The 13,191-nt window shown below is 38.7% G+C and overlaps 1 protein-coding gene across 2 annotated transcripts; it reads left to right on the top strand.

The window, feature by feature from the left end:
• The first annotated feature begins 1,422 nt into the window (after positions 1–1,422).
• Positions 1,423–12,140, top strand: slc67a1 (solute carrier family 67 member 1). Of its 2 annotated transcripts, XM_082529408.1 has the most exons (11): positions 1,423–1,567; positions 1,707–1,884; positions 5,229–5,326; positions 5,443–5,588; positions 5,740–5,872; positions 6,097–6,209; positions 6,962–7,072; positions 8,557–8,657; positions 9,313–9,414; positions 10,686–10,806; positions 11,065–12,140. In XM_082529408.1, exons 2-11 carry the CDS (start codon positions 1,729–1,731, stop codon positions 11,250–11,252), a joined length of 1,269 nt encoding a protein of 422 aa, XP_082385534.1. In that variant the 5' UTR covers positions 1,423–1,567; positions 1,707–1,728; the 3' UTR covers positions 11,253–12,140. The 2 variants fall into 2 exon arrangements, with proteins under 2 accessions (XP_082385534.1, XP_082385533.1); XM_082529407.1 differs by having other exon boundaries at positions 1,423–1,884.
• The last annotated feature ends 1,051 nt before the right edge of the window (positions 12,141–13,191 follow it).

Genomic DNA, 13,191 nt, shown 5'->3' with positions numbered 1-13,191 from the left:
TTTGCATCATTTGCTGGGCACTCGGGTTTCGGATGTGGAGAGCCTCCGCACTTGTAGCATTTATTACTTTGTCTCTTGCTATATTGCTGTTGTGTTTTGACAGTTTTATTTTTGAACATGTTGAACTTTGTTTTGTCGTGCTTTTGCATCACTCTGTCAGCTGTTTTCGCATTTACTTGCATTACATTTGTATGCCGGCTTGTACACATACACGAGAGACACGAGAGTTCTTCTTTACTGATGTTTACTGTGCTTCTCTTAACGTACAGGTACACCGTAGAATTGGTGAATACAAATGTACAAGAAAATTATATTTCAGCATTAAAACATATTACAATATAAAATTCACAAAATATAAACAAACATACCACTTTGGCCTGCAAGTAGACAAACTGGTGTAACTGGAACTTAGGGCTTATTTCTTCTTTCTTAGCTTGACTTTTACACGGCTAGACCGTCACCATGCGCAGCTTCTCTGACCTTACTTCCCAAAACAGGAAGTGACCTCTGCCCTTACCTTGTTGCTTTTTGATTTCTTCTGACTGCTTGGCCATATTTATAGCTTTATCCAAGTCCAAGTCTTTTTCCATCTGCATGAGCTCATACAGCCTCGTGTCGGCCAAGCCCACTACTATTCTGTCTCTTATCAGCTCATCGTGGAGCGGTCCGTAATTACAGTGCTCTGCTAATGCATGCAAGTCAGTCATGAATGCATCAACAGTCTCATTCGGCCCTTGTTTGCGCATATTAAAACGTGCACGCTCATAAACAACATTTTTCCTGACAATGAAAAAGTTGTGGAAGCTATCTCTCACTTTAGCATAGTCCCGCTGGTCTACATCACTTAACTTTAGTGGTAGTGCGGTAAGACCAACTCTTTACTCACTGTATTACCATCTCCCGGCATGCATTGCCAGTGCGTAACGCGTAATTACACAATCAAACAACGAACACATACTGCCCATACAACAAATGTACCAGAGACAATTATGAATACACCACACCTCCCACTTCAAACTCAGTGATGTATAAAACAACACATTTGAATGGCACTGGGAGCTCAATTTCCACAAATTTTAACAAGAGAATGTCAAAAACCATTCTGCAGATATTCCAACAGACCTGTTTCTCACTGAAACACTGGCACAGTATAAAATGATAAAACACAAAAACGAGGCTCTTAACTGTTGAATAACTCTAATGCTATAAAAAGCGAGAAACAAATTAACCCAAATATATATTTTTCAATAAAAAAGATCTTACAGTTTTGACATGTGATATGTTGTTTTGTATCATATTAAAAAAACAACATCAATGTTATGCTCGAAACGAGACAGGGAAAATGACAGATCTCGAAAATGCTTTAATGTACGAGCCTAGAAGGAGTTCCTGAAAGCATCACTTCCTGAGGATTTTCTTTCATAGAAGTTTACGTGCCCATTGCTGTTTTTTTTAGCAGCTGCTCTGGCTGATACGTAGATAAAGACAGCGATAGGTCCGCCTGTACCGATGACCAAACAGTGTAAAGACCGGAAACTATCTTCATAACCGACTAACGTCAAACTTGGTAACGCCTTTATGTTCCAAAGTACAACCAGAGTACCGGTTGGCTAACAATTTGTGCAAGAGGTCGCTAGATCAAATGACGTTTTTGTCTGCCAGTTTACTTTTGTTGAAGAGAGTACACATTAAGGTTTTTTTTACAGCTGTTGTCAGCAAGGAACAAAAATGAGTCGAAGAGGTGAAAGAAACGAGGAAACGGACAAAGCTTCTGTTTCCTCAAATGTCGCAGACGATTCACAGAGGATGACAACAATTTACGCTGTGTATCTCATCGCCGCTTTGGATATCACATGGATGTTTTTACAGTTCTCAGTAACCCCTGTGAGTATATGACACGGGAAGAAGAAGAAGAAGCTGAAATGTCCCTATATTCCCTTTAGTGCGCACAGTTATGATTGAGGCTGGATTTACTGACGTTGATAATGCTATGGCTGAAAATCTCGTTTTAATTAAGAGTGCAAGAATGACCACTGGTCTTATATGAAACACTAACAGTAGCTATTACATACACTTATAGTAAACACTGGAGAAGGGGTATTCATATCACTGAATATCAGTGACACACAGTGAAGCATCCTGCTTTGAAATGTGCTTAATCACTGTGACAAGATAAGATAGGATAAGATGACATTTATTAGTCCCAGACTTGTGAAATTCACTTTGTTAAAGCAGCAGATATGTGGCTGTTCAGGAACATAGGCAGTATTTATACTTTGTATGGATGAGAACTATGCCAGTATGTACACGTAGCAAAGTGTTGTATTGTATTGCTAAATCTTAGGATCTTTACTAAATTTCATACTTAAGAACAGATATTGAAAATTTAGTTCCACTGCAGTGATCGAAAACATAAAGTTAGTCAACAGATTTGGATACACAAAACAAATCTGCAGTATAGAAATGCATTATCGAATACTACCCATGTATTTTCTTCCAGTTATTCTAATTTGGGTCACTCACATTCACAGCTGTGGCAAATTTAGAATCACCAGTTAACCGAACCCCATGCATTTCTTTGGACTGTTGAAGGAAGCTAGAAAGAAAACACAGGGAGAACATGCAAGCTCCACATAGAAAGGCCACTTGTACATGAGTTAATGTTTTATTGTCTTTCCAGGGGCACAAATTTGTAGTTTTTGGCACACTTATCACACATGAAACAGGAGTCAAAATTACATGATTGGAAGCATCAAAACGCCTTTTAACTATAAGCTTTTAAATGTGATAGATTAAATAGAACTACATGTATGTGGCATAATGGAAATAATCATGTTTTAAAATGTAAATTAAGGATTTTGGAAAAGAAGCAGCAGGAAACTGGCAGAAATTTAAATTTCATAATAATCTAAAAATATAAGCTAACACATCATTTAGTCATAGTCTAGTCATAGTGCAGTAAACATAAGTGACTCTAAAACTTCTCATTCTGTGACGTAAAATCTTCCCAACTTTGAACTCAAAGCTGAGATATGATAAAACAAAAAGGCATAGCAGGACACTCATTGCTGCCACCAAATACCTCCACCAACTCTAACACCAGCAGCACCACCTTCCTCAAATAAGGCCAATGTTCACCTGCAACACAATGCAACCCATTTAAATCAAATTGATTCACCTGGCATTTAGCTCTTTTTCTGTCACCACTTTCCATTTTACATGACATGACTCTGCTGCTAAAGATATCCTATAAAAAGAAGTTAGTTTGAACTGGTAGCAGCTCTACCTCGGGCCAGGTGAGTGCCACAGTGACAGTGTTTCTGCATTGTTCAGCAAAACAGTCCATTTAAATTGTGAGATAACCTACACAGAACTAGGCAAGCAAACCAGCCAATGTGTTTCAAAGTGAAAAATATTTGCACAATGTTTAGACAAAGGAGCCACTTCTGTGATAATGGCTGTGGGTGTTCATGAGGTTACCTTGAGCCGTCTTGAAATAATTCCTACATATGCTGAGCATGTCTTGGGTACTTTACCCTCACTCCAAGGACATGCTCATCCCAAACTATCTGAAGCAATTTGCTCAAATGCAGTTCTGAACCTTTCTCTTAATCTGATAAAGGTGCATGTGACAATGCCAAGATTAAATTAGATACTCCCTATCATATTGTGCCAATTTACCCTAATGAGAAAACAAGTGTTCGTCTTGTGTCCTGCACACTCCCAGTCCTCTCGCCCAAACTGATATATGTACAGTAGTGATGTTGTGTGCTACAAACGCTTCTGACAAAATTTTTCAAAAAACTTAAGTTAATGTGTGAAAACAGCTTCAGTAGGGTTTAGGTTGGGTGCTTTTGGAGTTCTCTGCTTTTTAAATTATTTTTTTTCCAAACTATCATTGCAGAAGTGCGATGTGTTTTGGCTCATGGTTCTATAGAAAAGAAATGAAGGTCCCGCTGATCTTAGGGGTTTGGCCCTGCTGTCCGACTTAAGCACATTTCTAGCAGTAGCAAATTTGCCCCACAACATCAATACAGAAAGTGAACTTACCCTTAGAAAACCCATACAGGGGTCCTAAAGGGCAAAACTGCTGTGGTTCCTGTGTGAGCACACCCACTTGGGTCTTGGGTGGGATGACTGTGGGTTTGCCCTGCCCACACACCCCCACAGTTCATCCACATCTACCCAATGTTGGCCTTGGTATGTTGGCTGGGTATTAGTTCACAGTTCTTCTAAAGTTTATGAATCAATAAAAAAAAAAAGAGGAAGGCCTTGAATGCGAACTCTTGACTGGCATAAACAAGGATGTACTTTTATTGTGTCTGTCAAGACACAAGTTATTTTCTGACACTCATTATCACTTCTATGCTAATGACATTCAGTTGTACATGTCTTTTAAGGTCCAACAGCTGGATAGTCCACTGTTTAGTGATTGGTTCTGTAACAATGACCTCGTCTTAAACTGGTCTTAGTTCATTTTGTTCAGCAGTTAAATCCAGTGTTTAAAGTCTTGGTGTAATATTTGATTCTTCTCTGGGTTTTGGCAGTAAAGTCTATCTTACCAGGAGAGTCTTTTTCCTGTTTTTTTTTCTAATTTATGTAACATTTCTGAATTGCAACATATGGTCTCTTTGGTGGATCTGGAGAAAATTAGTCATGCATTTGCATCATTGCACTTAGATTACTGTAATGCCTTGTTTTCTGGCTTGGGTAAATTCTCATTAATGTCTTTCGAAAGCAATAAAGCAAGGGAACTGTAATAAGACTATTAACACATTCAGCAGCCGAGCTCAAATCACTACCATTTTATATTCTTTAAACTGGCTCTCAGTAGATTCTACAATTTGTTTTCACATACAGAGCACTTAATGGCCAGGCTCCGGACTGTTTGCCTTATCTTCTACCAAGCACACCTCTGCTTGTAGGCTTTGATGACAGGCTCAGAATCTAATGGTCATTCCACATACAAAAGGGCAGAGATTTAGAGCAGTCTCTCGCAACAATTAACTTTAGCTGACTCTGTGGACTCTTTCTAAAACCAGTTAAGAATCTTTTTTTAGTTTAATCAGGCTTTTCTTTGATACTTTTAATGATTTTTATTTTCGTTTTGATCTTAAATTGTTTTTGTATTGTTTTTATGGTGTTTAATTTCCTTATTTATTTTACTCGGTTTTGTGACCACTTGTCACAAAAAAATAACGGTCACTTACTTATGTTGCTCTCTATAGTATTTGGCAAAGAAGCTCGGCTTCGACACGTTGTGGTTTGGTTATTTGCAAACTACAGTTGGAGTTATTCAGCTGCTCGGGGGCCCAATGTTTGGAAGGTGAGTTTCTGTTCGCTATTTTTTGCTTGGACATTGCTCTTTACTGTTTGCCAACAGTCGGAACACAGTGTAGAAAAATGTGACTGTAGGGTCTGTTTTGTTTTTTTTTTTGGCAGGTTTGCAGATCTATTTGGGGCACGGACAGCTTTGTCCCTGGCATGTGCTTCAACTGTTGTCTTCTTTCTGCTGCTGGCCACAGCAGACACTCCAGCCATGTTGTTCATCCATAAAATCCCCACAGTCTTTATGCATGTCCTCCCTGGTGAGCATCAAACCTACCGTTTTTTTTATCCTTTGCTAACAATGTGGCTGAACTATTTTTACATTTATTCAGATTTATTCTAAATGTTAATTTTATTTATCCTGAATCAAGTTTCACTTGATTTTCTTCTTTGTCCCACCTGTGTCTGCAGCATCACAAATGGTTGTTACAGACCTTACAAAACCTGAGAAACGGGCCGACGCCTTATCCAAGCTTGGTCTGTGTTTTGGCATCGGTATGATAGTTGGCTCCACATTAGGCGGACAGCTGAGCAAACTCTATGGGTTAGTGTCACAGTGTGTATCATTAACAGCAGCACTGGTGTGAAACCAACCTGAGCAACCATTGACTCTTTGACAGAGCCAAAGGAAATAAAAAACATCTCTGGTTTAGGAAGACATTTTGGCTTAGGTTGGAATATTGCGCTTTTATGAAACATGGAATTCAGTCATTGTGTGTGTTTACCAAAAGTGTCCCCCATACAGCACCTTTACTTTGTATTTCTCAGGGAGAAGTTTACTGCATGTTTTGGTACTGCAGGGAGTGCCTTCAGCTTGCTGTTGGTTTTAAAGTTCATCCCCAAAAATACAAAAGCTGAAACAACCAGAGGCAACACTACAGGTAAGACATACCTACTTCTTTTCAACCTAATGGTCTCAGCTGTCTAGGTACAAAGTGGCCTTGGCTTCATGATCACAACAACAGGGATGAGCTGGTAATTTGAATCTAGCTGTCTTCATTGCACACATAAAAATTACTCAACTGGATTTTGTCACTCTCAGCTGCACTCAAACATAGTTTTTGTTATTTTTTTCTTTAAAAAACCATGACTCTGCTCTTACTTTTTTTTTTCTTTCTTTCACATTTGGGATCATCTCATAGCAAACCGTTGATGCCAGTCTTTAAAATTCCATGTAATAATCCAGGTAGATTATTATCAGAATACCACTGAGTCTCTGATGTTGTGTTACTGTATCATCTTCCATAATTACATACTCAAATGTGCTTAAAATTGCAGTGTGCCATTCTTTTCCATATAGATGTATTTTAAAAAGAAAAAAGGTAATACATCTATATTTTTAGAGATGTTTGGAGAGAGTCACCTTTTGGTTGCAAATAATCCAAAGCCATGGTATGGAATGTCTGTAAAGGTTCTCAGTCATCCAGGTCATCGTAGTCAAAGGAGTTTGCAAAGAAAACTGTCTGGACTTCTTTAAGTTGCTAGAAGACATTTCACCTTTCATCCGAGAGCAGCACTGAAATTTCCCTGGGACTTCTCTACATACATGTTATCCTACCTTGACTTATTGGTAGAAACACATAACACATAATGAGATGGTAATTGTACCTCTTGCACTTTGATTTTACTTCAGATGACAACAGAAGAAAGTCAGTATTCAATCTGAGTGAGATTACGAGGCTGATGAAGTTTCCAACAGTGATGCAGACTTTCATTATCAAGATAGTCGCAGGTTTGCCATCAGGTGAGACTTGAAGTGTGAAGATGTTTTGGTTTAAGCCTTTGCAATATACAAATGTTGTGTCTCTTCCTAATATCACTGTGTTTAAGTTACACACTCTTTAAATGTTTTTCTTTTTTGCCATTTTGTTTTTGGAGGTTACCTATGGTGATATGTTCTGATTGGGCTCATTTACATTTATGTGTATTAAAATGGGTATGAATATGTAGCTAAATTTGTGGATGCTCATGTTAAACCAGGACAAAATTTTAAATAATTCTGGTCAAACATCTGTGAGCCAAATGTTCAGGCTTCATACTCTTGTGATGGCTCAGCTATAAAAGGCTCGATGGGGGTTCGTCATCACCCTGCTGGGCAGGCAGGTGGGCAGCATGGACCCCCAGATTTGTGAATGCGATAACTCGAGAAAAAGGCAACATAGGAGTTTCAAATTGATACCATAGGTGTTTCTACTAAAAGGTTCTGATGAGTTTGAATCCTGAAGTTTTGTGAAAACCTTGTGAACACGATAATTTGAGAACAAGGCAGAGTACACAGAAGCCCCAACTGGACCTTCTGGAATTGCAAGGAGCAGCCAATTGGAAGCAAGTTTGTGTAAAGGGAAGTTGGCCTTACAGGAGCAGGCTTTAGACAAATGGCACCAAGAATAACTTCAAGATAAATACAACTGTAACATGTCTGTGAAGGTTCTCAGTCATCCAGGTCATCGTAATCTAAGGAGCTTGCAAAGAAAAGCGTCTGGACTTCTTTAAGTTGCTTGAAGACGTTTCACCTCTCATCCGAGAAGCGTCAAATGGTGGGGAGTCCCAGATTTAAACCTAGTGGGAGTATCCCCCCACAGAGGGACAAAAGGACCCCCTGATGATCCTCTAATCGCCTGAGCCAAGGCGTATCTTGAGCCAAGGTGTAGCTTCTCGGATGAAAGGTGAAACGTCTTCAAGCAACTTAAAGAAGTCCAGACGCTTTTCTTTGCAAGCTCCTTTGAATACAACTGTAACATTGTAAATCAGCATATTAGGCCAGCACTGAAGTTAAGCGATCGTGGCTCAAGAGTTGGGAGTTCGCCTTGTAATCGGAAGGTTGCCGGTTCGAGCCCCGGCTCGGACAGTCTCGGTCGTTGTGTCCTTGGGCAAGACACTTCACCCGTTGCCTACTGGTGGTGGTCAGAGGGCCCGGTGGCGCCAGTGTCCGGCAGCCTCGCCTCTGTCAGTGTGCCCCAGGGTGGCTGTGGCTACAATGTAGCTTGCCATCACCAGTGTGTGAATGTGTGCGTGAATGGGTGGATGACTGGATATGTAAAGCGCTTTGGGGTCCTTAGGGACTAGTAAAAGCGCTATATAAATACAGGCCATTTACAGGCCATTTAAGCAGCCCTGAAAACATTTTGCAAACAGAAAATTAAATTGCCACAAAGAGACACAAAGCCAACTTTGATGGTGTCATCATAAATCATATGTAAATCTAACAAAATTGTTTTGTGCTCGAAGGCATTTTTCAAGTGATGTTTTCTATCATTGCACTGGAGTTCTTTAAGCTGCAACCTGAGCAGAATGGCTACCTGATGGCCTATTTTGGCATCGTCCAAATGGTAAGACTGAAATCCAAAATGAATTGGTGCATTTTAGCCTTTTCAAGTTTTCTACGTTTTGTTATATTACAGACCAAAATTCACTTATGATTCACTTGTTGAATTTAGACTAAATGACAAATTAAGGAACAGGTTTTTGGAGTATTTTGTTTGTTTTTCTTTTTTCTTTAACAACTGAAAGAATAAAACACAGTGTTTGCAGACGTATCCTTGCTCGCACTTGGGGTTGATCTCTGATGGTTCCTACATGAAACAACAGTCCCCAATATGCTTCAATAACTTCATTAGACCTGTGATTAGTTGAATTCATGAATTAGGAAAGTTACTTACAGATCTGTTTAAGGTCTTGCAGTTGTCAGACTAAAAAAACCCAACCTGTGATAGCCTCTTATTGTCAGATGGGGAACTTTTGGAACCACCAACAGTCGTCCAAGATATTCCAATATAGCTAAGCTAAGTAGTCTGGTCTTTGTCAGAGAGATTACCAAGAAGCCAGTGGTCACTGACTAAAAGATTCACTTTTTATTTTTTTTGTAGAAAACTCTAAAGGATCTGAAAACTTTTCAAATGGACTGTATGTGATATGTTGGGGGGTTGAGCTTAAGCTTATACCAGACTGCAAGATGAAATGAGCAAAACCCAGATGTTTGTTCAGGTTATTCAAGGAGGAGTGATCGGTCGGCTTACGGCAAGATACTCTGACAATTCATTGCTGCTTCTATCCATTGGAGTGTCCTCTTTTGTGGGACTGGCTCAGGTATGCACAAAACATAAGCACACACCCCTTAGAGAGAAAGTATTCACTCAAGTACTCCATAGCTTTTCTTTTTAAGAAGCAAAACTCTTGTCTTAGCTTGATGAAAAAAAAAAAATGTTTCCATTGTTTGATGCAAATAAAATGAAAAGTTTTAACCCCCCTTTTTTTTTTACCATGAGGTTTTTTTTTAATAGTAAATCTTACTACAACTTTTACTATTGCTTGGTATTGAACTTCTGTGATATTGTGCTTGTATACAGGTGAACAAGTATTCAAAAAAGTACAAGTGTGAATTTGTTAGGGTATTTTTTTGTTTGTTTTATTATTATGAATGTGTTCATGTTTCTTGGTGTTTAGCAGCTCAGATAAGAGCCCAAGAGCTTGTTCAACAGCTTGAGATTGCTGGTTGGCACCGGGTGAAATCCGTCACAAACAGGTTGCTGCAGCCGAAACCTCTTTGTGATTGGTTTGGTTGCTGCTAGAGTACTGCGGCCACTCATAGTTTGCATGGAAGGAATGTCAACTAATTAACTTGAAAAAGTGAAAGGTGAAAATGTCCGTCGCAAACATTAAATGGAGAGCGTTCGGTGACCAGAGGATATCAAGTGCTTGGTGACTGCTTTAGGCCTGCATGGCTGGGACTTCCAATGGACTGTGAACCACTCACAACTAGTTGAGAAATACTCAATTTTCTCCAACAACTGGTGGTTGCCAAGTGGTTGGTAACCACCAGTTGTGACTGGGGCGTAAAACTGTATCAATTCATAGCAGAGCTTTGAATTGATACATCAATATGCTAACAGCCACATTTACATGTTTCGTACATGGTGCTGCCCCTAACAGGCCTCACTATCAGTTAACCCCTTTGCCACACTGCCAAAGCCCCTTAAGACAGATATTTGGATTCACAGCTGAATTGGGGAGTGTCATCAAATCAAATCAAAATTTATTTCTATAGCACATAATAATACATCAAAGTTGACCAAAGTCCTTCAAAGTTGGTCAGAGCAATAGTATAAGACAGAATAAAAAGAAACAGTTAAAAGGAGGGCAGGAAACAATATGAACAATATGGGTAAAAAAAAAAATCCTCATAGAAATCCAGAGCAAAAACTTAATCAATAGCACAGCCCATTAGAGTTCTGCTGCAGGCATTTCTTTGGACTCGTTGTGACAGCAACCCCTATTAAACATAATTACCTAGCAATGAATATAATGTGCCATTGAACCCCTTGCTGAAAACTGTTTATTTCTGATATTTCTCTGTACAGGCATATATACAGAATGTGTGGCAGTTCTGCTTTAACATCCTCCCGATGATGTTTTCTCTCAGTGTGTTTAATGCCATCACAGACAGCATGCTCACCAAGAGTGTACCGTCCTCTGACACAGGTGAGACCATCCCGCTTTACTTTATTACAACCAGATGGTGTTTGACAGGCTCTACTTTTAAAAAGCTTTATTTTAGATCACTTGATGTGTGACTGCATTTGAATAAAGCTGCTTTAAACTTAAAGAAGCAAAGACACTCCAGCATTCCAAGATAAAATGTAATAATATCAAATAAAATGGTTTAGAAAACTACAGGTGAACCTATTGTGAAATAGTGTAAAGAATTATTGCCAGTTTTAATCTTGTTCTCATTTGCAGGCACAATGCTGGGACTGTGCGCATCTGTTCAATCTCTGCTTCGCACAGTTGGACCTACTATAGGGGGCTTCCTGTATGTGAACTACGGCATTTCCTCTATAGGTTTAATCCAGTTTTTCGTGAATATTGCTGTGTTTGTCTACCTGCTACAGCGACGACTCAACAAGACAGCCGAGCAGCGAAAGTGACACCTCTCAGTCTTTTTGTCTCACTTGTTCAAAAACTCAAAAAAGGAGAGGAGATGGAAATCAGCTGTTGATTTTAAAAACAAGCATCATATACACACATATTTCCCTTTTTTTAGTAACTGCCATAATTAGATCATATCCCATTATTCCAGATTTTGTGCTGTTCAAGTTTCTGTTGATTCAGTGTCAGATCACTAGATGGCACCAAATCCTCTATTTTACTGGCTGATGGTTTTATTGGCTCGTTGTTCACATAAACATCAGAGTTTAATCAGTTTGATTATGATTGAAAACAGGGCCAACTCCATTGCTACTACAATTTAGAATAAAAGTTAATTTTCTTAAGTTATTGTTTTGCATTAAACTTTTGGAAATGCTTTTGTTTTTTCTATATAAATTTAAAGTCAGGAATGCACTGTAGACTTGCCTTTGCACTGAAAAGGACCAATCTTAACCATGCTTTTTAATGGCTGTAAACTTTCATATAAATAAATGTGTGAGGGGGAAAAAAAGCAAATTTAATAATAATAATTGCCAGAATAGTTCAGAGACTTTGATGCCAGTGCTGTCCTGGTACACCCTTAGTATCACCCAGCCAGGCTTCAACTCACCACTGTAAGTAAAATACTTTGATTTACTTGTTCATATTTAGGTTTAGAATGATGTGGTGAAAAAAAGTGAACTGATAAAATACAACATGTTAAAGATTAAACCAGTGGTTACCAAACCTTTTTTGTTCTGTTTCACCTCATGTTAAACATGTGATGTATATAAAGTCGCTGGAGCGTTTCTGGGTATTTTGGCAACCCACAAAAAGTCTTAAGTGCCCCCAATATCCAGTAACCACCAACTGTAATTAAGTAACTAAAATACATTTACAGAGCTTAACTAGTGTCCTCTGATTTTGCTTACCTTTGTTCACTTTAACTTTTGAAAAATATATTTTCAATACTTTTCAAAAGTATTGAAAATATTAAATATAGGTTTGATTTCTTTGCATGTGTGGTTTGGATGGGATGTTACCGACATCTGGTGAGAAGTTCATCTCGATAGCACATTTAGAAATACATCTACTTAGAAAACTGGTGACGTGTTCAAAACTAATTTTACCTGCTGTATTTAAAATTATTGAATATTTCAGGCCTAAAGCATTCATTAACTCTTTATTTATTTCTTGTATATTTCTTATACAGTTTAGAAACACAGATCAGTTTTGGTTTAGCATTTTTAGCATCCAGCTGTGTGCTGTGTAAGTGACATCAGTGTCACCAGTAGAGTTTCTCCTTATACAAACTAAGCAGTCCAGATGAACACAAAATACATGATTGTGTGTGTATCTTGCTCTCTCTAGATCACACAGCGCAGTGTGAATAGGGATTCTTGTTTATACACCAGGTGACTCAGGTGTAATTATAGTAAACAGAGTCACAATAAAGATTAGGATTAAAGATTAAGATTAAATTTCCAGCATATGTCAGCCTGTTCATGGTATCAAGTACTGGAGCTAGCAGGAATGGACTACCCACACAGAGTGTCTGATGAAGCAGTTGATGGAGGGGCTGAAAGTGCTTGAAAGCTGTCCTCTGCCTTAATGAAGATCAAAGAAATTAGCAAGAAGGTGTTTAAAAAGAAGTCGAAATGCCTATAACAGCTTGGCTCAATGACAGGCTGCTGTAGATGAAGCAATTGTAGAAATGTTCAGAGCTCGCATCACTGAGCTAGCAGCAGAGAGGTCTTCCACACGGCGTACCGGTAGAAATGTCGTTTTTACTACATGTATTCTTATAGGCTTCCTTGTCCTGACGTTTCGACTTAAGATAAAAGAAAATTTAAGAAATCATTTAAGCAAATGCTGAGAGAACTTAATTCAGAGAGTAAACAAACCACAAATGTATAAAAATAAAAACTGGCCATAGCCAAATCTCTGCACCTGGTGATA

This window comes from Aulonocara stuartgranti, assembly GCF_965226115.1.
Source record: "Aulonocara stuartgranti genome assembly, chromosome: 1".
NCBI lineage: Eukaryota > Metazoa > Chordata > Actinopteri > Cichliformes > Cichlidae > Aulonocara > Aulonocara stuartgranti.
This window is presented reverse-complemented; position numbering and strand designations above follow the sequence as displayed.

Coding starts and splice junctions, on each gene's coding strand:
- slc67a1 (XM_082529408.1), top strand. CDS start 1,729: ATGAGTCGAAGAGGTGAAAGAAACGAGGAAACGGACAAAGCTTCTGTT. Junction 5,873..6,096: donor CAGCTGAGCAAACTCTATGG/GTTAGTGTCACA, acceptor TGTATTTCTCAG/GGAGAAGTTTACTGCATGTT. Junction 8,658..9,312: donor ATTTTGGCATCGTCCAAATG/GTAAGACTGAAA, acceptor ATGTTTGTTCAG/GTTATTCAAGGAGGAGTGAT.